Here is a 24,326-nt window from a genome sequence, read left to right on the forward strand (position 1 = left end):
GGACGTCATCCACACGCGCCAGCGCTAGGAAATCTAGGGGGCGGTAGACGCTGGAGGCGCATGATCCTGAGGCCTCCCCACCGCGAGCCCGTAGGTAGGGTGGGGAGAGCCGCTGGCGCGGGGCTGCCGCCCACACTGCGGGTCCGATCGCGGAGCCCGGGGCTGCCGGGCTACAGGGCTGGGTTGGGCGGATGGCCGGTGAGGGGATAACAAGGGGCGGGACCCTGGCCGAGAGCGCCTCTTGGCGGCCCCTCCGCGCTGCGATTGGGCCCCGATTGACCCTTGCGCCTTTGTCCACAAATGCCCAGGCCACCCCCGGAGCTGAGGCCAGACACTTCAGGTGCCTCTAGCCCGTGCCCCATCGCAGTGGTTACCGCCCGTTTTCCTGGCCGGCTGACTCACTGAGACCACTTCATACACCGCCACCTTCCTGCCTCCAAGCCATTTCTGGACACTTTTTGGCTCCCTCGGGTACTTAACTGCAACCCCTGGCTGCCGGAGCCTTCTCTGGTCATATCCCAGCACTTGCCCTACCCTAGGGACATTACTGGCCTTTTCTGGATCTTTCAGAGATAAGAGCATGGACCTTGGCAGTATAGGGCCCAGTCCTCTGGGAAGGAGGGATAGGGGGTTTCAGGCTGCTGTCCCCAAGATACCTAAAGTTGAGAAAAGAGAGATTTCACAATCCTCAAAGAGTCAGTGGGGTCCTCTCTAGGTATTTCTCTCTAGGAAAGGAGCTTTAAAAAGGTGCTGTATTCCCAGCAGGATGACAGAAGGTGAGCATGCATTTGAAACCCTGTCTCTGGGACGTCAAGCTTGGACAAAATCACATTAGAAATACAGTTCTGGAGGGACCAAGGAGTTCTCCTGTGGAAAAATTAAACCCTATTTTGTTTTCCTGGAATATGAGCCAGATCAGCATGAGGAGGTTACTGGGAAGCCAGTTTTTGATTGGTGGAGGGATAAAGTTAACACTATGAGCTGCCTCTGGCTCTGATGGGAATAAACCAGAGACCAGGCAATTTTTCAAGAGTGCAAGAAATAAGTATTCAAGTAAATGATGCCAGGATCCCTTCTGACGGTGAAATCCCATGTTACTTAATCGTCTGTTCTCTTGGAATTTGAAAGTCACTTGTTAAACTCCTGTTTTGTTTTGAAAACTTGCCCAGCTGTGGAATTCATGTTCAGATCACTTTTGAGCTGTCAAGGTGACAGTTCCTTAATTTGGGTTCCATTATTACTGCAACAACTGCCTTATTTGTATAGCTGTCCTTGGCACACAGAGCTTTTTCACACTAGCTCTTTAATTTTATCTTCTCTGAGGCAGAATCTTCTGTTCAAAGAGACTGAGCAACTTGTTTTGAAGTCCTGCAGCACTCTCTTCTTTGTTCTGAAAGACAATTTTTCAACTTTCTAGAAGACTTCTTGTGAAGTATACCATTTGCCTAACCCTGCTGGGTCACATGCTCTCTCATGGGTTTCTGAAATAATCTATTCCTTGTGGTTTATTTTAGGACCAAGGCACTGTTTGATCGGGAAGCTTTACAACATTGAAAAGAATCTTCAGAATGGCTTTGAACTAGACAAGCTAGAAATCCCTTCAGAACACCACCTTCAGTATGCATCTCCCCCAGCGGGCTTTCCTGGCCAGGAACTTCTTGTAGAGGTTGTGCTGCAAAGCGCCAGAATGCTGATGCCCATGGAACCAGCTTAGTGGATTTGACTTTTCTGGTAGAATTCTCTTGCTGTATTATATACTCTCTCCCAGAGTTCTAAGAAGTGTGGAGGTATTCATGGCGCCGAAGAGCCTGTGGGGAAGGAAGTAGCACTTTCATGCTGAATGAAAACCAAGCAGGTGATATTTGTGGCAGAAAACATTTAAACCTTTCACGTCTGCTTTTCCTGGATCAGGGACACGGAGGAACAGTCGCTGCTGGGGCGCAAGAAGTGATCCCAGACAAGAAAACCCAAATAAATAGAATGAGGGCAACAGGCAAGTAAATGGCCACCACTACCTCGACAGAGCTGACATCAGCCTCCTGGTGAGTAGAAAGGCCTGTGTGACTGACTTCCTGCCAGGCTGCTGGACCCATGTTTTGGATTAACTGAAAATCCCCAGCCAGGCTGTCTTGATTTTGTTAAGGGGGGTGGAGGGTGGGGAAAGGCATTTTTTTCTCCGAGCAGGCGGATCCAGCATGTGAGCATTTCTCTTCAGAGCTGCCGGGTTGTGACCTTGCAGTGCTGGAGCGAGTCGAACATGGCTGGTAGACCGGAAAAGATGGCCATGGCTGGTTAATGCAGCGGCTTTGGTGGCGGTGTGGGCGCTGTAGGCTTCATCAGTAAGAGATAAGAAATGTCTAGAGTGTGGAGCCTCACCACTAGAAGAGGTTTGGCCAGTCCGCCTCTTACATAATGTCTTCCTGAAACTTAGTTCCCTTCTCAACCCCAGCTGGGTTAAGTGTCTCTTGTCAGTTGCTTCAGCAAGCATTCGTTGAGGAATGAAAGCCAAAGGCATGGTTTAAAATAGAATGAGCAGGACTCGGTGAGGGTTGGTTATGTGTGTGGAAGGCACAAAGAGGGAGTCATTCAAAATGACACCCCGGTTTTCTTTTGTGTGCCTGAGCGAGGATGCTTTCACCCAGAGAATGTAAGAAGCAGGTAAACGGGGCCCAGCGTTCGTCCTCAGTGGAGTTTCTGAATGGAGTTTGACTCATTTTTGAGGCTTTTTGATCTGGACTTGTCCTGCCCTAGAAACAGAGTTCTTACTGGTCATCTGGAAGAGAAGGTGGGAGCCGGGCAGGGTGGTAGGGGGAGGGTGTAGATCCAGGGAGAAGAAGGAGGGTGACAGAGTGGACACAGCTCCTCCTTCTTAACGTTCTAGCCTGATGGGTGTGCTTTTGGAGAGGTAAAACACAGGCCTGGCCTTTAGGGAGTCTGCTTTGTGGTCTTAAACAAGTTAATTGTGGCTTCTCTGTAGAGTAGACTGTAACAGTCCTTTGCGAAGAATGGAGGGTTATAGAATTGAGAAGAGAGATGCCTTTGCATGGAGGAAATCAGAAGTTTGATGAAGGGTCGTGTCAGTTCCTCTTAACATAGGGTTTTGCCAGGCAGAGAGGGGTTCAGGGCTCTGCTGTGAACTCTCGTGCGCCCCATTTTCCATCATAGACTCCCTATCCTACATTGAAATGTATGTTTACTGTCTTCCTTTGACCACCACAGCCCCAGGTCTGGCAGAGGGAGAGCACACTGTGGGGCCTCATTTACTGTTTTTTAAATGAATGCATGAATTTCTGGCCCAAGGGATATTTCCGGAGGTCATTGTGCCCACCAGCTGTGTAGGCAGGCCGCAAAGACACCCCTGTTTTATTATCAGAGCCTTTAGAGACAGCATACCAAACCTGGTTGTATGGTTAAGGGTCTGTGTCCCAAACAAGAGAGGGCCCTGGGTTATCTGTCTCCTCCATCTACTCTTCAGTCTTTTTGGCCAAACGGCCTGACAGCTGGATAGAGGCACATTTTTAGTTTGACTGGATGGCCCTTGTGAAATGTTTTTTCTTATCTGTTTGTAGCTGCTGGGTTCTTTCTCCTCTGGGGCCACCAGAAGGGTTCTCAAATACTGAGTAATGAGCCCATCTTGCGCTGGGAAAGAGGAAACTGTGTTTTAAAATGCCTTGATCCCTGGATGAAAGGAAACATGGCTCTGTTCTGTTCTCTTGCCAGGTGGAATTATTTCTTCCTATATGATGGTTCAAAGGTAAAGGAAGAAGGAGATCCGACAAGAGCTGGCATTTGTTATTTCTACCCCCCTCAGGTAAGCACCCCAGCGGGTTACTCCCTGGGGAGGTGGTGGGGGGTCCTACTGTCTCAGAGTGGAGGCTTTGCAAAAGTATAGCGTTGACAGTGGAACAGTGTTCTTCACATCACCCAGGCTTTGACATTTCTACTCTCTTATCCTTAGTTGTACTATTTCTTGCTGTTCTGGTCTTGAAAGTCCCAGACAGCCACCCCTTCCATCCTCTCTAGCTCTCTACTACTGTCCTGATTTTCTCTCTGCCTCCCCTTGCTCCCAGGTTTTGATCAGCTCCTTGGAAATGCTTTTTAAAATTTTAAAATTTTTTAAATTAATGTTTTTTTGAAGCACTTTTTTAAAGAAGAGATTTATTTATTGGAGAGAGAGAGAGAGAGAGAGAGAGAGTGTGTGTGTGTGTGTGTGTGTGTGTGCTGGGGGAAGGGCAGAGAGCAAGAGAGAGAATCTCAAGCAGACTCTGGTGAGCTTAGAGCCCAGGTCAGGACTCTGTCCCACAACCCTGAGATCCTGACCTGAACTGAAACCAAGAGTCAGATGCTCAACTGACTTCAGCCACCCAATAATAAATAAAACTGTTTTATAATAAACCCCTAAAACAATTTTATTCAAATGTCTGCAAAAGGAGAGAGGAGAGTATCATGAATCCTCATGAACCCATTAATTAGTAACAATAATTCCTTAATATCATGTGATACTATCTGTATTCAAATTTTGCCTTCCTGTCTTAGAGATTACTTAATCAGATCTTGCTCCTTCCATTCCTCCCACCCTCCCTCCTTACCTCCCCCTCTCCACTTGCTAGTCAGGATCCAAACAAGTTCTACACATTCCATTTGCTTCTTTTCTTCAGTTTCTTTTGTCACATACCACTTCTCACCCTCCCCTCAGCCCCTTTCCCCACCACCCCTCTGAATTACCAAAGTCTGTGCCTTTGTGCTGCAGAATGTCAGAAGGCCCCACACTCTGGATGGGCCTGATCACTTCCTCAAGGCAGTGTAATTTCAGATCTTCCCCTGTAGTTCCTTTACACAAGTAGTATGATCTAGAGCCTTGATTAAGTTCAAGTCCGGTTCTTTTAAGCAAGACTTCTTCCTCGGGGCGTGTACATTTTCTGTTGCACTATGATATGCGGCTGTCCCGCAGGGTGGTAAGGCTCAGGGTGATCAGGAGGTCTAGGTATTTGCTCATGTGACTTCCCTCCCAGTTGGGTAGTTGGGGTAAATCTAGGCCGCTTTACCGGGGATCTGAATAGGGACCAATGGCTCCTGCTTGTACAGAACCACACAGGGGCCTCTAGTCCTAGGAACAAAAACCTAGATCTGCACAGACCTCGTGTGCACGCGGCTGTGGATGTTCCGTGGCAGTTCGTCCTTCCGAGCAGGGCGCCGCACATTCTGTCCTGTATGACAAGGGCCCAAAAGTGAATATTGAGGCCTTGCCGGACATGGAAGGTCTTCTTTGTTGTTGCTACTGCCCTTAAATACAAAATCAACACTTAGCCCCCTGGCCATCTGCAACCAGGCAGTAGACCAGATCTGGCCTGCCGGGTGCAGTCTGCTGTGGCCTCAGCCCCTGCTCAAAGGGATGCCTTGTGAGTTCGACAGTTTCGGCTCACCTCCCTGGACTTTGCCTCTTCCCCACAGACCCTGCTTGACCAGCAGGAGTTGCTCTGTGGACAGATTGCGGGTGTCGTGCGCTGTGTCTCGGACATCTCCTCCTCTGCCCCGACCCTCGTCCGTCTGCGGAAGCTGAAATTTGCCATAAAGGTGGACGGAGAGTACCTTTGGGTAAGTTGATCGGACAGAACCTGTGCTGCCAGGGTTGCCTCTACTGTGAGTCATCTACCTTAGTCATGAGTGCTGTGTTGCCAAGGTGTTCTGGAGCCTGGGACAACCCCCCTCAACCCTGCCGCACCCCTAGGGGCCACATGTTGTACTCTCCACGCTTCCTTGGTCCCTCTCTGCAGGTGCCACCATAACCGATTGCTCTCCAGAACATTCCTAACCTGCCCTGCGTTGCACATGGCTGCTTTCTCATTGCTTTTGAGAGATTTCAGCCAGCCTGAGGAAATTCTCTGCTCTGTGATGCAGGTCAAGTTTTCAACCTCTGTCTTTTCTCTGTATTCTCCAGGCTTACAGGGCATTGACCCAGAAACTTGCAGACATTGATATATAGGTGTTAGGTTTCAAAGAACCATTAAAAAAAAAAATTAAAAAACCATTTCTTGACATCTGATGGTACCATATACACTAGGCTCTTCTTGTCCCATGCCTACGCTTATTTAAAACTGATTTGGGAGGGGAAAGAATGCTTAAGTGTGAGGTGGCATATTCAGCTTTGTGGGTATGCCTGCTAACATTTTATGATGACCATTTTTTCTCGAATCACACCATTAAAGGAATTTTACAGTCAACACTCACATAGACTTCCTAGGTTCTGCAGTTATCATTTTATTACATATACTACTTATTATAGTCACTTTATCACATTTCCCCATCCAGCCCTTCATCTTCGGCTCTCGCCAAAATTACGCACACTAGTATACACCCCCTCCCCACCCCCAGTACCGCATGGCGCATAACATTAATTAGAGTTCAGTAGTGGTTTGTGCTTTTTTCTTTCTCTTTGGGTAAGAGTTACATACACTGAAACACAAATCTTGAGCATACCATTTAATGCATATGGACAAATGACACTCCGTGTGACACAGAGCCCTATCAAGATGCCGAATGTTAGTATCACTCTGGGCAGCTCCCTGATGTCCCATTAATTCTCACCCTTGAGACCCAGGCAGCCATCGTTCTGATTTTTTCCCACGCGCAGATGAGTTTTGCCTGTTCTAGAAGTCACAGTATGTGTAGTGTTCCTCTCCGCAGGCTTCTGTCGTGCGTGTGACCTCATGGGGCATGTATCAGCAGGTCGTTCCTTTTCATTGTTCAGCAGCACTGTCTGAATGTCCGTTGTCTGGATCTAGCAGTATACTGACTTACCTATTTCTGGGTCCATGAACCGTGTCTAGTTAGTAGCAGTTAAGATTAAGGCCCCTAGGAACATTCCTAGATGAGTCTTGTTGTGGATATGACTTTACATTTCTTGTGGGTAAATAGCTAGGTATAGATTTGCGAGGTTACAGGGTGGGTGTATGTTCATTTTATAAGAAACTGCCAGACCTTTTCCCAAAGTGGTTGTACCATTTTGTACTCCTACCAACCATGTGTGAGAATTTTAGTTCTTCCACGTCCTTGTCAACACATGCTGTCCGTCTGTTCAGTTGGAGCCATTCTGCTGGGTGTGTAGTGATACCGCATTGTGGTTTGCATTTACATTTCCCTAATGACTAAGGATATTAATGGCCACTGGTCCCTCTTCTAGAAGTGTCTGTCCAAAGGTTTTCTGCCCATTTTTAAAATTAGGTTTTCTTTCTTTACTTAGTCTTGTGAGTTCTTTCTATATCCTGGATGTCAACTATTTCTCAGATATATATTTTAATTTTTTTTATATATTTTGATTTTTTTAAACGATTTTGTTTATTCATTTGAGAGAGACAGAGACAGAGAGAGCACAAGCAGGGGGAGAGGCAGAGGGAGAGGGAGAAGCAGACTCCCTGCTGAGCTGGGAGCCCAACATGGGGCTTGATCCCAGGACCTGGACAGCATGACCTGAGCCAAAGGCAAATGCTAAACCATCTAAGCCACCCAGGTGCCCTTGTCAGATATATATTTTAAAGGTATTTTCTCCCAGTTTGTGGCATGCCTATCTGTTTTCTTAATGATGTCTTTTGATGAACAGAATGTCTTAATTTTTTTCTAAGTTTGCTTATTTATTTACTTAAGTAATCTCTACACGCTACATGGGGCTCAAACTCATGACGTGGAGATCAAGAGTCACGTTCACCCCCAGAATTTTTTATTTTTAATGAAGTCTAACTTGCCAGTTTTATCCCTCACGGTTACTGCCCTCTGTATCCTGTCTGAAACCATTCCCTACCCTGTTGGAGAAGACGTTCTCCCATTTTTTGGGCAAGCTTTATAGTTTTAGCTTTTAAACTTAGGTCTGTAACCCATCTTGGATTAAAATTTATGCTTGATTTGAAATAAAGGTCAAAGGTCCTCTTTTTCCCTATGGATATCCAATGGTTCCAGTGTCATGGTTGAGAAAACTCTCCCGCTTGGATTCCTTTGGCTCCTTTGCTGATGATCAGGTGACCATTGCAGTAGGGGGTCTGTTTCTGGACTCCCTACTTTTCTGTCGATCTCTTGGAAGATCCTGTATAAGTCCTCACTGTCGAAACCAGATCGTCTAAGTCCCCCATCTTTGTGCTCTTCCAAGACAACTTTGGATATTTTAGGTCCTTTGTAAGTCTCTCTTGTAGAATCAGTGTGTCAGTTTCTGAGGAAATGCTGGCAGATTATGATCAGAGTTACATTTAGTCTACAGATTGATCAGGGGAGAGGTGAGCCCTGACCACCTGCCAGTCGTAAACCCTTGGATTACATCAGTGAACAAAACAGAGATCTTGGTCCTGGTGGAGCTTCCATTCCGAGGGAATTTATTTATTTGTTTTCTGCCAGGGTTTCTTTGTTGCTTTAAGTTTCTGGCGATTCCCTCAGGAAAGATTCCTAGAGATGGAATCACGGTGTCAAAGAAAACAGACTTTATTCAGGCTCTTAAAACATACAGCCAGATTCCTTGCAGACCGAGCACATGTTTCTCTTCTGTGGAACTCAGCCCCACAGAAGCATTCCAAGGCTCTAGAATGGTGTGATAATTCAGCCAGTTCCCTTCTCGAAGCTTCCAGGCTTGGACTCAAAGCAAAGGAAAATGCCCATCTTCTGGTTTCCCTTTTTCCAGGTCCTGGGCTGTGCTGTGGAGCTCCCTGACATTAGCTGCAAACAGTTTCTGGATCAGGTCATTGGAGTCTTCAACTTTTACAATGGACCTGTATCTCTGGCTTACAAGGTATGGAGATAGTGGTGAGGAGTCTTCAGCAAACCCCATGTTGCCAGAACACAGCACGATTCTATGAGCTGTTGGAATGCTTGGTGTAAATACAGCATGTCTGGCAACAAGATCAAGGGGCCTTAAGGCCCCTCTCAGATGCCTTTGTTCCCCAGTGGTGTAGGTCACGTCCATTGCAAATGTCTATTCCCATGTCCTCCTCCCTGGGACTGTTGGAAAAGCAGGTTACCACTGGCCCCAGCACGTGCACTTGGTCTGTGGTGGCTGAGTTCTTGGTGGGGGGAGTGCGGCGGCCGGGGGGGGGGGTCTCGTGTACATAGGAGGTTTAAAGTAGGCCCTGTCGTCTGGCCAGTGTTCTGGGTGAGGACCAAGTTTTGTAGGCATAGGGAGCCTGGCCGAGGGGTGTATCTCACGGGATCTCAGAGACTGACATCAGGCGGTTCCCATTTTAGAACCACTCTCAGGAAGACCTACGCACCGAATGGGACACCTTTATTGAACAGATTCTGAGGAACACCAGCGATCTGCACAAGATATTCTGTTCCCTCTGGAACCTGGACCGGACTCAGGTAACACCCTCATCCTCCGTACGTATTCCATGTAGAGGAGGAGAGCCCGCTTGCCTGACCCACAGACTGCTATCACAGAGCCCACAACTGTTTACATGGTGCTTAACATGGCATGAAGTCAGTAGACCATAGAGGGTAGTGTTATTTCGCTAGTGTCCCAGGAGTGAGGAACTTGGGCATCTGAAGGTCCCTGTCTCTCTTGATAAGGATATTCCATGATTGCCTTGTGTTCTCAACATCAAAAATGCCCGGTGGTAACATTTTAAAAACAAGGTCTCTCTGTGTCTAGGAGAGAGTACTTGGGAGCATTTTGTTGCAGAGCCATTCCATAGGCCACTGGCATTCAGTGATGCGTAGGCTGCTGTGTGTCTGCTCTGACCCCCCACACTGCCTGTTGCTCAGTGGCCTTGATCTCGGTGAACAGCACATCGTCGTTGTCAAGGGCCAAAGAGAGATGCCAGGCTGTGCCCCTTAAGAACCGACTGCCTGTGCCCCCAGCGCCCCAGGAGGTGCGTGGGCCACGTCTCACTGCAGTAGCTAAGAGGGTCTTTTCAACAGGGATGTGGCGTCGTGACTCTGCCTTCACAGAGCCCGACTCCGGCTAGAAATGGGGGCGGGTTTTCCTGGCTCCTGTTGGAGAAGTGTTCGAAGTGGGCCCCAGAGTCACAGAATGGCTGGCTGGTACTGGGCACTGTCTCGAGGATGTGAGAGAGGAGCGTCAGCTCCAAAGCTGGCTCCACTGGCACGGAGCTCTGACGGTGATGGTGCAAGTTCTGGCTGCTGCAGCAAATAGGAAGGAGGCTGCTGGCAACTCTTGACCAGGTCCAGATCCTTCTCTGGTATTTTTAGGAACTTGTAGGTAACAGACTCCTTACAAGGATCTTGGTACAGAGGAGTCTCTCTGAGTGAGAGACTGTGATGTTTTCATTTGCTGCTAAGGGACAGAGTCATGAGATCACACGAAGTCTGCTCTATGGCAGTGGGGTTTGGGCTTCAGACGGAGGGGAGCGACGGACAGGGGGAGGGTTGTGTTTGAGGGATAGGCTCTCCTGTCCTCTGCCTCCTGGTCTCAAGCATCGAGTCAGGGTCTCCTGAGCAGAGACCTACCTTTCTCCCTATGAGTGGCCATGTGCCCTGTTTGCTGCACCTTCATGCATCGGCAGAAGCTGCCCCGTTCCAAGAACTTGGCATTTTGCATCTTCCTCTGCTCTGGGCAGAAAGAAGTGGAATGCAGACCCAAGACATGACACAGATCTTACCACATGTCACCTTCTGCTTTTCCCCCGTTTTGGCTTAGGACCTGCACCTCTGTTCCATAGAGGCCCCCTCACCCCCACACCTTTCTACCTTGGCTCATGGCAAGTATGCTCACTCGGAGCTGTGCTTCTCCCCTCGCACAGGTGGAGCCCCTGTTGTTGCTGAAGGCAGCGCTCATCCTGCAGACCTGCCAGCGCTCACCTCACATTCTCGCCGGCTGCGTCCTCTATAAGGGACTGTGAGTGATGCCAGAGCCCTCTCCTGCACCCCATGCCCCTGCTGCAGGACTCTCCCAGTCACCTCCAGGTCACAGCGCTGGGTGGGAAGGGGAAGCTCTGTCTCTGGCCAGTTCCAAGAGGGCTGTTTTGGCAAACAGCAGGTTGTTTCGATTTGACCTAGGGGACATACATGTGTTTTAGCAGAGCCGGGAAATGGACAGTTGTGTCCAGAAGAGGGTTAGGAATATAAAAGGCAGCTGTAGAGAGACCCACGGAAGTCTCAGCACAGGGTACCCCTGGGTGGCCAGTGGCCAGCACTGTAGGCAAAGGGGTGTGGACGCCTGCCATGCGTGCCCCCCTCCCGCTGCACTTGCTGCAGCCAGCCTTGCCTAGCAGCAGAACAGCCGTACCTGCTTCTGCTCAGGCTCCTGCCGGCTGGGTCTGTCTCTTGCTTGCCTCTGAGCTCTCAGCCCACCTCTTTGTGTAGTTGGAGGGCATTGGAAAAGCCCCTCCATGCATTGTTCAAGGCGGCGCTCCTCATGCGGTCTGCTCACTGCTTGTGTCCAGAGCTTTCTGACAACTAGATGAAAGTGCGATTGGCTTTCCCGGCCATGTGACCCTGGGCAGGTTGCTTGCTGAGTTTTCTCTACCAGAAAAGAATGAAACGAGAGGGCAGACCTAGAAGGACCTCGCCCAGGTCCTGCTTCCCAGTGGCCCTCGGCACAGTGCACTGTCATTCCTTTCCCCTTTGCTCACGATGATGGTTCTGAACCTGCTGGTGGCGCCTCCAGGCTCACTGGTGGCATGGCTTCAAGCATATTTTCCTCATGTCACATTCCTTACATAGTTTGTTTTTTTTTTTAAGATTTTATTTATTTATTTGACAGAGATCACAAGTAGGCAAGAAGGAAGCAGGCTTCTTGCTGAGCAGAGACCCCGAAGCGGGGCTCCATCCCAGGACCCTGGGATCATAACCTGAGCCAAAGGCAGAGGCTTTAACCCACTAAGCCACCCAGGCGCCCCTCCTTACATACACCTAACATATGAACAGAGCCTCCTTGTGGGAAAAAAAAAAAAAAATCAAGACAGAAACACACGGAGCACAGTTTCCAAGTTTCTCTGAGCGCAGAGCCCCTGTCAGTAGGTGGATGAGCATCCTTTGCTTTTCCCGGTGTTTCCAGCACATCAGTGGACATTGCTTCTGTTTATTTTTGCCGCATCCATAAATGGGATCCTAGGGCTCCTCAGTGTGTCGCATAGAGATTTCTCCATCAGCCCATGCTGGTCTGCTTCATTCTTAGAATCACCACACACCTTTGGTGTTACAGCTGTGCCATGATTTCCTCAACTACTCTCTAGTCAATGGACATTTAGCAATTTCCCCATTTTTGTAGGAATTTTGCCATTTTTTCTATAGTCAGTATTCTTCATCATGCATCTTAGTACAAGGTAGGTCAGAGGATTTGGACATTTTGAAGTTCAGTAGGAATGGCCAGAGTACCCTTCATCAAGGGCTTTGCCAGTTGAAACTCCTCAAGATCTTTTTTTTTTTTTTTTAATATTATATTTATTTATTTGAGAGGGAGAACTGAGCAGGGAGCGTGACATGGGGTTCAGTCCCAGGACCCTGCAGTCATGACCTGAACTGGAGGCAGATGCTCAACAGCCCGAGCCACCCAGGTGCCTTCCCCTACCCCACAAGATCCTCACCAGTTAGGGTGTTAGAATCTTTCCAATCCAGAGTCCTGTGATGTATTTTGTCTCACGGCGTGTTTGTTCCTATGACCTAGGATTGTTAGCACCCAGCTCCCACCATCCCTCATGGCCAAGGTCCTGATTCAGCCAGCTGCATCTCGGCACCAGGTATTGGAAAGACCCCTTCCCCTGCTGGGATGCTTTGTCCACAGTGTCTGTTTTTAAGCCAAAAAAATAGAATTTTATATAATGTGATCTCAGAGTATTTTAAAAAATGCATAAGCGTAAAGGAAAATAGGCCTCAGGTTAACAGTATTAGCTGTGGTTGAAGGGATTATATGTGATTTGGGGGGGAGAGGAGGGAATTATATAGAGTAAAATTATATAACTTAAAATACGAGTTTTTTAAAAAGCCACTAAAAAAAGAAAGGAAGCTGCATCATTTCATAGGAGTGAAAGCCATGATGGCTAGAGCAGTCTGTGGTTTTTGTTTTGTTCTTCTGGGTTATTTTGGAAACTCTGGTTGAATTGTCTGGGAAGCTCTTTTGAGAAAATTCGTAATTTGGGAGAAAATTAGGATGGTCACCTCGACAGTGAAGCCGAATAAGCCCGAGAGCTCTCGCATAGCCTTTGGTTTAGGTAAGATTCTTTATCGCAGGGGTCATGGGGCATTTATGCATCTTGGTACAAGGCAGGTCAGAGGATTTGGACATTTTGAAGTTCAGTAGAAATGACCCGAGTACCCTTCATCAAGGGCTTTGCCAGTTGAAACTCCCCAAGATCTTTTTTTTTTTTTTTTTCATATTCTATTTGTTTATTTGAGAGGGAGAACTGAGCAAGGAACATGACATGGGGTTCACATAAATCTGTCGCAGTGGAATATGCGTGCGTTCCACGCCAGAGCTGGGGCAGGTGCGGGGATATGGTGACAGATGCATTCTCTGGAGGCGTAAAAGGGTAACAGGAATCCTCACTTTCCTTCCCAGAGGAGGGAAACAGCAATCAGAGCATGAAGCCTGATGCGCATTGGGCGGGGCGGGTGTGTGTGTGTGTGTGTGTGTGTGGCTGCTGCCTGTGCAGGACGCAGGTTCTCACCTGACCCCGGCCGTGGTGGTGAGCAAGCAGCTTGAGGCAGCTTCTGTTCCATCTGCTTGGCTGCTGGCATGCGGTGGGGGCCAGCACGCTGGGCCTGGCTGCGTTTCACGAACAGATGGCACAGCGCAGTCCTGATGATCGGGTCGGTAGGAGAAAGCGGTCCCCGGCGCCAACTTCTGTGTGTGTTTATTTGCAGAGAAGACCTGCAGGAGGGGGTGGCCCACAGGAACAGGGTGAGTGGCAAGGTGTCTCACTGCATCTTGAGAACGGGGTCTTCTGTGCTGCCTGTCCCCTACACAAGTCACAGGAGAGGCCACGCAGTCCCATGGGTTAGCTCATCTGTTCATAGATTAGGAGAACAGACGAGAACTTTAAGAACGAAGTTAGCCGTCCGAGAATCCTGATCGTAAGGCTTATGATTTTAGGCGTACCTTTTAAATCCCTGTTTTCAGATGCTCTATCATTCATGGTTACGATCCTGGTTAGGAGAGACTAAGATAAATGGCAGCGGCCACAAAGACCTTCTGCGGGATATGGAGGTGTCCCCGAGAGGGTTATTTTGTTTTATTTTGAAGCCCAAGTTAGGGCCGATCCCTGTTGTCAGTTGGAAGTGCTTTCTTACAGCTTTGATCTGTTTGTTTTTGTTTTTTTTAAGTGCTGCTAGATTTTCTTCCCTCCAAAGTCACCTTTCTCCACAGCAAGAAGTAAAGCTGCCCATGAGGGGTCCTTCCTCGCTGGGCAAAAAAACTGTAGCTGCAGTTTTGTGTATTTTGTTCTGGGCTGAGGAGTGTGTCAGAGCGCTGCTCTCAGTTGGCGTTGGGCTGGCTACATCCCCCCAAGAGCGGTGACTCCCCTTCCATCTTCCCTGGCCCAGAGCTGAGCCCTGTCGGTGTTGCTTTGTGATTCTAGGAGCAGCGCTCCCCCCGAATGTCCAGATCGTGCCTGTGTTCCTGACCAAAGAGGAGGCCACCAGTCTCCATGAATTCCCGAGGGAGCAGTCAGCCAGGTACCAGAGCGGCCGGGGTTCCTCGTGAACGGTAATGGAGGGACTCCCTCCCATGGGTGTGTCCACACAAGCCCCCAGACAGCCCAGCCTCCCATATGCCATCTTCTCCGCGCTCTGCCATGAAAGGGGCATCTGGGACTTGAGCACGTAGATAACAGGCGGCTGGCATCATGACATGGGTGTGGGTTTCAGGTTCCAGATCAGTCGCACATCAGTTCTGTGACCTTGGGCAAGTCCGTTCCCTGCCAGAGCCGTAGGGTTTTCATCTGTAAAAGAGACCCCGTGATAAACCTACTTCATGGGCTCAGTGTCACAATTGGAAATAGTATACATACAGCCTCCAGTCCAGGGCCTAACTCAGAGCGGACTTGCACATGGGGGAGGCCGTCTCTCACACTGTGGGCCCTGCTGTCTCCAGCAGGTGATCTGGTAGCACCTTGTGAAGCTCTGAGGGCCAGACGGTGCCTTCCTTTTACTCCTGTGGTTAACCACCAAGGCATCTTCGGCTTTGTGGCCTCGGGCACCCACTTGTCACCAGTGGCCCTGCTTTTTATGGAAGCAGTGCTTTAGTATTCTCCGGGGAAGGGCACCTGCCTTTTGTTTGGCTGGGCGCCCCTCCTTCATGTCTGCCTTGTTGCCAGCCCTGCTGCAGCACCAGCCGGACTCCAGGAGCGCCCAGCCCGGCAGCCTCCACGCCCTCAGAGCACCGTTGCCCCGACAGACAAGACCACTGGCCACATGGAAGCCATGGCCTGGATGTTGGCAGCCACTCCTGAGTCTGCGTGTCCTGCTGGAGCCTGGCCAGATGGCAGTGGGGAGAACGGGCACTTGCCTGGCCATGATCTGGAGGAGGTCAGGCCTGCAAACCTGCACAGCCCTGCCAGGGACGAGGGTCCCGGTCTTGGCTGCTCCCTGGCAAAGGAATTTCATCTTACCTGGGGGGAGGAGGAACCAGACTTGTCTGCCATCCACATTCCAGAAGCTCAGGAAACAGGAGCATCCTCCAGTTATTTTGCCTTCCCAAGTATGGGTGCCCCAGATGGTGGTGGTCCTTGCTTTGAGGAATTTGTTAGCGTCTCTGGTGACCGGGAACCCGAGCCACCTGACGCCCTGCCTGTGGTCATGGCCTTCAGCAGCCTCCTCTCTCCGTCCACTCCTGAGATGCTCAGCCAGAATGGAGCCCTGAAACAGCACGATGACCTCCCAGAGGACAGCAGCCAAGCCCCCTTTCCCAGGGAAGACCACCTGTCCAGAAGGACGAGCAGGCCTCGGTCTTGGCCTTGCTCAGACTTGAGGCAGAGAGGAACCATGCTGCCCATGAGGGAACAGGGCCTGGAATGTGTTGGGGTTCACGACAGCTGCTCAGCACCCAGCAGCTCAGACTTGGCAGAGTCTCAGGATGACAGAGGTTCCCCTGCAGACAGAAGGGACCCCAGGTCAACCCCAGCATCCTGTATGGGCCTTGTACCAATGATGCTCTACACCCACAGTGTTAACGGACTGGTGCTGTCCCTGCTGGCTGAGGAGCCACTGCTGGGCGACGATGTCGCCATCGAGGAGGTGGTAAGTGTGTGCAGACCTGCCTCCCGGGAGTGGGGACAGGCGTGCAGGGGCCCCCCTTGTAGCACTGCGTAGGGCTATGAGACCTCGTGGGTCATCCCCACCTGCTGTACAGGTGTGGATGACAGTGGTGCCTACACCCCGGGTTTGGCAGGGGTGAGTGAGTCCAACACAGAGCACAGTGCTGGGGGCAGAGGCGTCCCACAAGCTCAGTCCCCTAACCCTTCCCCACTTCCGTTTTCCCGGAGTGCAGGGCGGGATGCTGGGTTGGGGTGCTGGCCAGCTCTGCCCTTCAGGTGCAGTGTGTGCACGATCGTACAGGTAAAGATGGGGAGCACAGCCAGGGTCATGCCGCCACCCCTGCCACCACTGCTGGTGGCCTCCCCTCCCAGCCTGGGCAGCTGTAGGTCCTGTGTCAGCTGGAGTCTGGGTGGGGACTATTCCAGAAGGCTATGCTTTCCCTCCACTGAACCACGGTGATCTAAAGCTCCTTCCTAGAGGTCCTGAGACATCTAAAATGCTAACGGGCTCCAGAAGGCTCCTCTTTTCTTTTTTTTTTTTTAAAGATTTATTTATTTATTTGACAGAGAAAGAGATCACAAGCAGGCAGAGAGGCAGGCAGAGAGAGAGGGGGAAGCAGGCTCTCTGCTGGCAGAGAGCCCAATGCGGGGCTCAATCCCAGGACCCTGAGATCATGACCCGGGCCCAAGGCAGAGGCTTAACCCACTGAGCCACCCAGGCGCCATCCAGAAGGCTCCTCTTAAATCATTCCAGCCTCTTCCACCCAGAGCAGTGAACTGACCTTCTTGGAGCCCACACTGGCACTAAGCTCCAGTTGCTATAGTAACAGCCTCGCCTGGTTAGCCTGGAAGTGGGAGCAGGAAGAACAGCAAGTTGAAACAGCTGCAGGGCAGATAGTGTCCTGGGGCTTGCCTTGTTTCTGTTCGTAAATCTGTATTATTCTAAGGCGGTCTTATTAGCATGCAGGGCTTGGTAAAGCGAGCCAGTCCCTTTGGAGCATGGAGGAGGGAAGGCAGCTTCCTCTGTGCTGAGCCTGCTCCTCTCCAGGCCTGCTGGCTTATCTTCCCTTTCCATAGCCCGCACGGTACCCAGTGGTGGTTGGGTTGTTTCCTGCACCCTCTTCCACCGCAGCTGGGAGGGACTGACCCTCCCCCTTCCACCAGCACCCCAGGGCCCCTGAGTGCTGTGCTGGGTCTGTCGTCTCCCTGACGATACCTTGGTACCCGTGGCCTCTTCTGCTTGGTGCCAAGCTGCGGACAGGTTATTCTGAAGGCCCAGCATTTGGATGCCATGAAGTTGGATATGCTATCTTTATGTTCCCCCCCCGCCCTCTCTCCCCCCAAAAAGAAAAAATAGCATAGGCTCCTCCTGAGGAAGGAAGAAAATTAAAATGTACTCTGAATTCAGTGGCTTCTAAGGCCTTGACACCTGCTATTTCAGCCAAGACTGCGAGCAGCACAGGGGGAGGCACTATAGCTCCTGTTTTACCAGGAAGAAGATAAAGCGGAGGGTCTAGAATCCTGGCTTGTTCCCCGTCTTCCTGCCCCTGCCCATCTGCTCCCCCACTGATCCAGACCCCTGGAGTGACCAGCCTTGGTTTGTCCCATAGGGCCCCTCTGTGTCAGGACAGTGGCCTCCATGGGCTTTCATACAAAGGAGGGTCTGGTGTGAGGTGGGCCCCAGAAAAGGAATGCGGTGTAATGAAGAAGAAAAGCTCTTTTCTAAAAAGAGTGGGGAGTAACTAGCTTTGATCAGCTTGCTGGTTTGAGAGCTGCCTTTATTGATCAGGCCCGAAGGCTGTCTGTTTTATAATTGGGAGAGCTCTTTTATTGCCTTTTTGTCCTGGAACTGCATACAAATGCTTGACCTGATTTCCCTCCAGACCTTTGGCTGCTGTCGAGAAAAGCAGGTCCGCTGCAGAATGGTAAACCACAGTTCTGATAGGACAGTAAGGCCCCCCCGCACCCCACTTTGAAAGGGTTCCTTGATCATTTTACACACCATCAACCCATCTTTTTTAGTGAATGAACTGCCGCCCCTTTTATGTTTGCTGAGGGTTGGGGCAGGGAGCTGGGTGGAAGGGGATTGGGGGAGAGAGGGGAGCAGCAGGGAGAGGTTACCCATGGTTCCAAGAAAACCCGAGTATGCTCACACCAGGGGGCAGCATAGAGCCACTGATTCTTCCCTGCTCAAAACCCAAGATAATCTCACTGACCTTCAAATCCAGGGATCAGATCGATTATTCACTGCTACACTAGGACTTTTGAGCTCTTGGTATACAGCAGATGAAGCCTGAGGTTAGTTCCAGGGTATCAGTGTAAAATTCTTCATGAAAATGTACCCCTCCCCCATGAAACTAGCACTTTGGGTGAAGGTATGTCACTGTATCACTTCTGCACGCTATGGCACACACTGACATTCAAGCCACTTGCTTTACCGCTGACTAGAAGCTGAAGGAGCCAGGAATTAGCCCCAGCTTCGTGTCTCCTGGGGCTGTTGTGAGGATCACATGTGTGCTAGTCTGTCTCAGGGCTTGGCAGACTTGTAATGTAAAGGAACACTTGGCGCATGTTTTTCAGCTCTGTACGATTACCCGGCTCCACTGCTGTAGATAATATGTAGACAGACATCGTGGCTGTGTTCCAGTCACACGGTACCTATGGATACAGAAATCGGAACTTCGCTTTCTTCTTTCTCAGCTTTTCTGTTCACCTCTGTTTTATGATTTTTTTACAGTTTATTTATTTTTAAAAGATTTTATTTGTTTCTTTGACAGAAAGAGACACAGTGAGAGAGAGAGCACAGGCAGAAGGAGTGAGAGAGGGAGAAGCAGGCTTCTCGCCGAGCTGGGAGCCTGACACAGGGCTGGATCCCAAGACCCCGCAATCACGACCTGAGCCAAAAGCAGACACTTAACCAACTGAGCCACCCAGGCACCCCTGACTTTTCTACAATTTAAGAAAGCATTAGAACATAAAGGTGGGAGGGGCACCTGGGTGGCTCAGTCAGTAATGTGTCCAACTCTTGGTTTCGGCCCAGGGGGTGATCTCAGAGTTGTAAGATCACGACTTGTGTGGGGCTCTGCACTGGATGTGGAGCCTGCTTAAGATTCTCTCTCCTGGGGGCGCCTGGGTGGCTCAGTGGGTTAACCGCTGCCTTCGGCTCAGGTCATGATCTCAGGGTCCTGGGATCGAGTCCCACATCGGGCACTCTGCTCAGCAGGGAGCCTGCTTCCTCCCCTCTCTCTCTGCTTGCCTCTCTGCCTACTTGTATCTCTCTCTGTCAAATAAATAAATAAAATCTTAAAAAAAAAAAAAAAAAGATTCTCTCTCCTGCCCTTCCACTCGCCATGTTCACATGCTCTCTTCTCTCTCAGGTAAATCTTTAAAAAAAAAAAGAAGAAGAAGAAGAAGAATATAGGGCAGAAATTAGTACTTCTCCAAAAACAGGTAGAAACAGTCAGGGTCCTTTCTGCTGATCACATGGCCATGCAGGTTTTCTCTGGGTTGTTATTTCTGAGGCCCCGGCCCACTGAGGTTAACCCGGCCGTTCCTTTGCAGTACCACAGTAGCCTGGCGTCCCTGAACGGGCTGGAGGTCCACCTGAAGGAGACGCTTCCCAAAGACGTGGCTGCCTCCCCCAGCAGGATGTACAACTTCACGCATTATGACCGCGTCCAGAATGTGCTGACCAGTAAGGAGAGGCGCACGGGGCCTGGGGTGGGGGTGAGGACTCGGGGCCAGCGCCCCCGGGGTTGCTGCTATGGCCAGAGTCGTGGCCTGCCCATAGGATGCTGCTCTCTCGCTTGGGAGCCAGCTCCCACTGAGTTTAGAATTCGCCTGGCAAACATTTCCTTACCCATTTTGTCTTTTTGGTGGTTTCTCCAACATTTTGAGAGAAGCACACACATGTTCAAATATCTGTGAGAAGGTCTGCCTCGAAGTGTTGGTGATCATGGGCAGAAACCGGTGTTGCTCATTCTCCGGGACATCGTGCAGTCTGTCACATAGTGGCAGCTGAAGGGCCCCAGCACGTTGGGTGCTGGCTCTCATGGCCCCGAGTCCCCCCGCACTGCTCTTCCAATGTATAGTGCTGGCGGTGGGGAGGGCAGGGGAGGAGTCTGCCACCCACAACTTCTGTGTCCTCTTCCGGAAGCAAACCTGCCACAAGCGGCCACCTCCCAGGACCGCCGCTTCCTCCGGGCCGTCAGCCTCATGCACTCAGACTTTGCCCAGCTGCCCGCACTGTACGAGATGACTGTTAGGTGAGTTTCCCCCCAACCCGGTCACTCCTGAAGTCCGCACCCAGAGCAGCCTTTCCAGGAGTCTGGGCCACAGTCTTATTCATAACGAAATGAAGAACATTCATCCAGTCCCCTGCCCACCATCACCTCCTTTCATGGGACCTCTGTCTCTTGCTGAAAGCGATGCCCGAGTGCCATTGCTGCCCACTAATATGGTCACGTGCTCACAGAAGCAGTCAGACTGGCCCGAATCTGGGAAGTAAAAGGCTTGCTTCCCCTCACCTGTCACACCCAATAGACTGGTTAGTCTGGTGTTTCTTACTCCGGGTTTTGTTGTTGTTGTGGGGTTTTCTTTTTTGCTTAGAAAAAAGAGATTGTATTTTCATTATTTTAATCATTTTTTTCTAAAAAGTAGGATCACACTAATGTACTGTTTTATAAGTTCCTTTTTTCACTTTATTATATATCCTAAGCATCTCTCTATCAGTAGGTACAGAGCTATAAATTAGTATCATTTGGTATTTAACCAATTGAATTCTACTTTTTCTTCCTACATGCTTCTCTTATGAAACCATAGGAGAAAATCAGGCAAGTGAGAGGGTCAAGAGGGAAGGGTGTGCTCTGTGTTATTCCACTCAGTCCTTGGGATAATTTGGACAGGTGCATGTTTTTGTTCTCATGATACAGAGGAGGATATTGAGGCACAAACAGGATAAGTGGCTTGTCCCAGTGTCACAGTCTGATTAAGGGACAGAGCCAGGATTTGAACCTGAGTCTCTCTGACTCTAATGTACACATTCTGTTCACACATTTCCAGCTCAAGGGGGTGGGGGAGGGCAGTCGAAATGGAGGGGTGTAGGCTCTGGACTCCCACAGACATGCCCTGGGGCCTCAGCCATCACAGTGATGCTGTGCCAATGCCCTGCACATGGGGTTTCGGGCATCTCTGTGGCCCAGCACCGTCTCTGGCCAATACTTCAGTGTATCTTTCCATAAAAATGTGCTGTCTCCAGCTTTAAGTCTGAGCTGCCCCAGGCTGGCAACCTAGATGAACGTGCCCTGTCACAGGTATGGGAACCAGTTGTGCTGGGGTGGGGGGGGTTCTGTTTTGAGAGGATGGAAATAAGTGAAATGTCAGCCTGAGATCTGTCAACCTCCTCGCAGCCCTGTGGTACTCCACCTTCCTTGGGGAAGAGAGGGTTTTAGTGTTGGGATCGTGGCTTATTTTAATAGTAATAGAAGCAGCGGCCACAGTTTCTTAATCCCTCACCACGTGCTAAGCAATTTATATCTATTTGACTCATCTTGTCTCTTAAAAAATCTCAGGGATGGGATTCGCTATTGTTCTATCCATTTTACAGATGTGGGACTTAGCGCTGGGACTGAGAAAGGATGAGTCACTTACCAGGGGCACACAGCCCGGGAGCCACATGGCTGGGATCAGCTCCTTGGTGTGTGGGACTCTAGCTCATGCTTGTAACCACGAGGCCATGGAGCCCCCTCTCCGTGGCTGTTGTGACATGCCTCTGACTTTTTCTGCTGGTCCAGGGAGTGGCACAAAACACCTGGGCCAGGGAGGCCCTTCTGGTCCCTTGGGCTCCCAGGGAGAAGCTAGAGGAGGATGGGACTCTCCTTCCTCCCCAACTGGAAGCAGAGATCCCAGTGAGGGGGGCCCTTGTGGTTCCTGACTCTACCCTCTCTTAGTAGATTTGGGGAAACAGGCCCAGTGGAGCAGTAGTCCGAGGCCAGCAGGATCAAGGAACCAGCTGGTTGCCTGGCCCTGGAGTAGCTTCTTCCCTTATGGGTCCTCCTTTGCATAGGACCTTTATCCCTCCCTCTGTTTCTGTGATAGGTTTCCTGTCACTTTATGTCATATCCCACTCCTCTGCCCATACTCCCTTCACTCGTCCAGCCGCCCTCCGTGGACCATCTGTGCTTGGCAGCCTGGTGGCATCCCAGCCCCATGCCATCAGGGCCCTGTCTGTCCCATGGGGTCACCCCTCTGCTGCGTGACGCTGAATGAGGCTGTCTTGTCAGCACAACGTGCACCCATCCGTGCACCCATGCAGCTGCCATGCCCCCTTCGGGCTCTGTGGCCAGGGCCACCACACATAGTCGCAGCATCCCGGGAGTGGAAAGGAAAGAGAGATGGTGATGGGCACGGACGCTGGACCTCAAGTGCAGATATCAAAGCCCGAATGGTGGCATTTGGAGTTGCGGGGCCCCCGCAGCGCCTCTCGAGGTCCCTGTGGGCAAAGGCCTGCACAGGTGGCACAGGGACGGTCATCTGTGTCCTCTCTCCCTGCAGGAATGCCTCCACTGCGGTGTACGCATGTTGTAGCCCGGCCCAGGAAACCTACTTCCAGCAGCTCGCTGCGGCGGCACGGAGCTCCGGCTTCCCCAGCCCGCAGGACGGCGCCTTCAGCCTCCCGGGCAAAGCCAAGCAGAAGCTGCTAAAGCACGGGGTGAACCTGCTGTGAGCCAGGCTGGAGGGCACGAGCGGCTTCCCCGCCCGCAGGGGGAGCGCTGCCTTCTTCAGCAGAAGACGTCCCTCGGTTTTCTGTCTCGGTAGGGTCCCTTTTGCAGACACCGTAATGACACTTGAGTGTCTGTGAACTCGTTTGGGAGCCCAGGGTTTCAGTGAGTAGTACTCTGAGTCAGCAGGTCCAGAGCTCACAGTAAAGGGCCTTATAACACTGGCCACAGCCTACCAAAGAGGGCTGGGGCCTGATGCTCACTCTGCGTCTGAGGCTCCCGGCATTTCTCACTACTGCTCCCATCAAGGCCTTAACTAGTACCACGAACGTTCAGGTGGCTGTTTCCTCCAGAACCCCATTGTCCTGAGTCCCGTGGACATTGTGAGGTGGGCTACATGGGGGATAGAAGTGGTTTGCAAGTGGACAGAGACTCCCAAACCTCGGGTGGGGGTTCCTCAGAGCACCCCTCCCGGGAGTTCTGGACACTCGATGCAGGGAGGCGGGCAGCAATGACGAAACCACCTTGTTTGGCTTCTTCTGGAACTCTGTGCAAAACCAGGAGCCCGGTCTTCGGAACACCCATGGTGGGAGCCAGTCTTGATACCATGCAAAGGAGCTTGGCGTTTTTAGGTAACTAAGCCCTGGGGTGCTGAGACGGGGTGCTGGGTGCTCCTTTGGTGCGAGGAGGGCCATGCAAGTGAGTGTCCTCAGCAAGGAGTTTCCACAATGTCTGGGGCAAAAGCAAAGCTTTGTGAAAGGGAGCGGCACGCACGGGTGTTCTTGCCCATGTCCGAGGCAGACGGTGTGTGCTAACGTGTTTGACGTAACAGTAGGAAGTACTTACTGGAGGCTTAACTGTTCCCTGGGAGTACCTGAGATCCCACTGGAAAACTGTAATGTTAATAATTTCCTAACGGTGAACCAGTGTCTCTTGTTGATGACAGTGTCTTTTTCTTGAAACAAGTTGCCAATGGTTAAAAATAAAACAGCCAAAACTGCTGTTGGGTTGAGTAATGCTAACATCTCCAGTGACAAAGTTAAGATAAAGGTTAACATATTTTATGAGTGTGTGTGTGTGTGTGTGTGTGTGTGTATTTGGTACAGACATCTTTCTCGGTGCCGTGCCAATGTGGGCAGGTGAGGGGGGATACACTTCAGACTGGTACATGGGTGTGTCCGCGAGGAAGACAGGTTGTGGCCACTGACCTGGCTTCAGCATGGCTGGCCCAGCACACCACGCCTAGTTAATTTTCCTCCCTGGGGTCCCTCCCGCACTGGCTGGCCTCAGTTAAGGGTCATCTTCCCAGATGGAGGAGAGCACACCCTAAGCTAGGGTAAATGTTTACTCTCCTACTGCTCTGCTAGATTCTCCCAAGAAAAAATTCGGCACAGGCCTCTGTGTTACCCCTTCAGGGAAC

The 24,326-nt window shown here is 50.8% G+C and overlaps 1 protein-coding gene across 5 annotated transcripts; it reads left to right on the forward strand.

The window, feature by feature from the left end:
• The first annotated feature begins 25 nt into the window (after positions 1-25).
• On the forward strand, positions 26-23,907 carry HPS4 (HPS4 biogenesis of lysosomal organelles complex 3 subunit 2). 5 transcript variants are annotated; one of them, XM_044244035.1, is made up of 15 exons: positions 115-776; positions 1,515-1,787; positions 1,912-2,042; positions 3,721-3,811; positions 5,452-5,595; positions 8,660-8,767; positions 9,220-9,336; positions 10,737-10,831; positions 12,602-12,674; positions 13,798-13,834; positions 14,511-14,607; positions 15,249-16,170; positions 19,749-19,881; positions 20,344-20,452; positions 22,740-23,907. In XM_044244035.1, exons 3-15 carry the CDS (start codon positions 2,002-2,004, stop codon positions 22,909-22,911), a joined length of 2,139 nt encoding a protein of 712 aa, XP_044099970.1. In that variant the 5' UTR covers positions 115-776; positions 1,515-1,787; positions 1,912-2,001; the 3' UTR covers positions 22,912-23,907. The 5 variants fall into 5 exon arrangements, with proteins under 5 accessions (XP_044099967.1, XP_044099969.1, XP_044099970.1 ...); XM_044244036.1 differs by having other exon boundaries at positions 1,515-1,731; XM_044244032.1 differs by lacking the exon at positions 115-776 and adding an exon at positions 26-94 and having other exon boundaries at positions 1,515-2,042.
• Positions 23,908-24,326: the final 419 nt, after the last annotated feature.

The sequence above is a fragment of the Neovison vison genome, chromosome 3, assembly GCF_020171115.1.
Source record: "Neovison vison isolate M4711 chromosome 3, ASM_NN_V1, whole genome shotgun sequence".
Lineage (NCBI taxonomy): Eukaryota > Metazoa > Chordata > Mammalia > Carnivora > Mustelidae > Neogale > Neogale vison.

Coding starts and splice junctions, on each gene's coding strand:
- HPS4 (XM_044244032.1), top strand. CDS start 2,002: ATGGCCACCACTACCTCGACAGAGCTGACATCAGCCTCCTG. Junction 2,043..3,720: donor GAGCTGACATCAGCCTCCTG/GTGAGTAGAAAG, acceptor TTCTCTTGCCAG/GTGGAATTATTTCTTCCTAT. Junction 12,675..13,797: donor CAGCTGCATCTCGGCACCAG/GTATTGGAAAGA, acceptor GTTTATTTGCAG/AGAAGACCTGCAGGAGGGGG.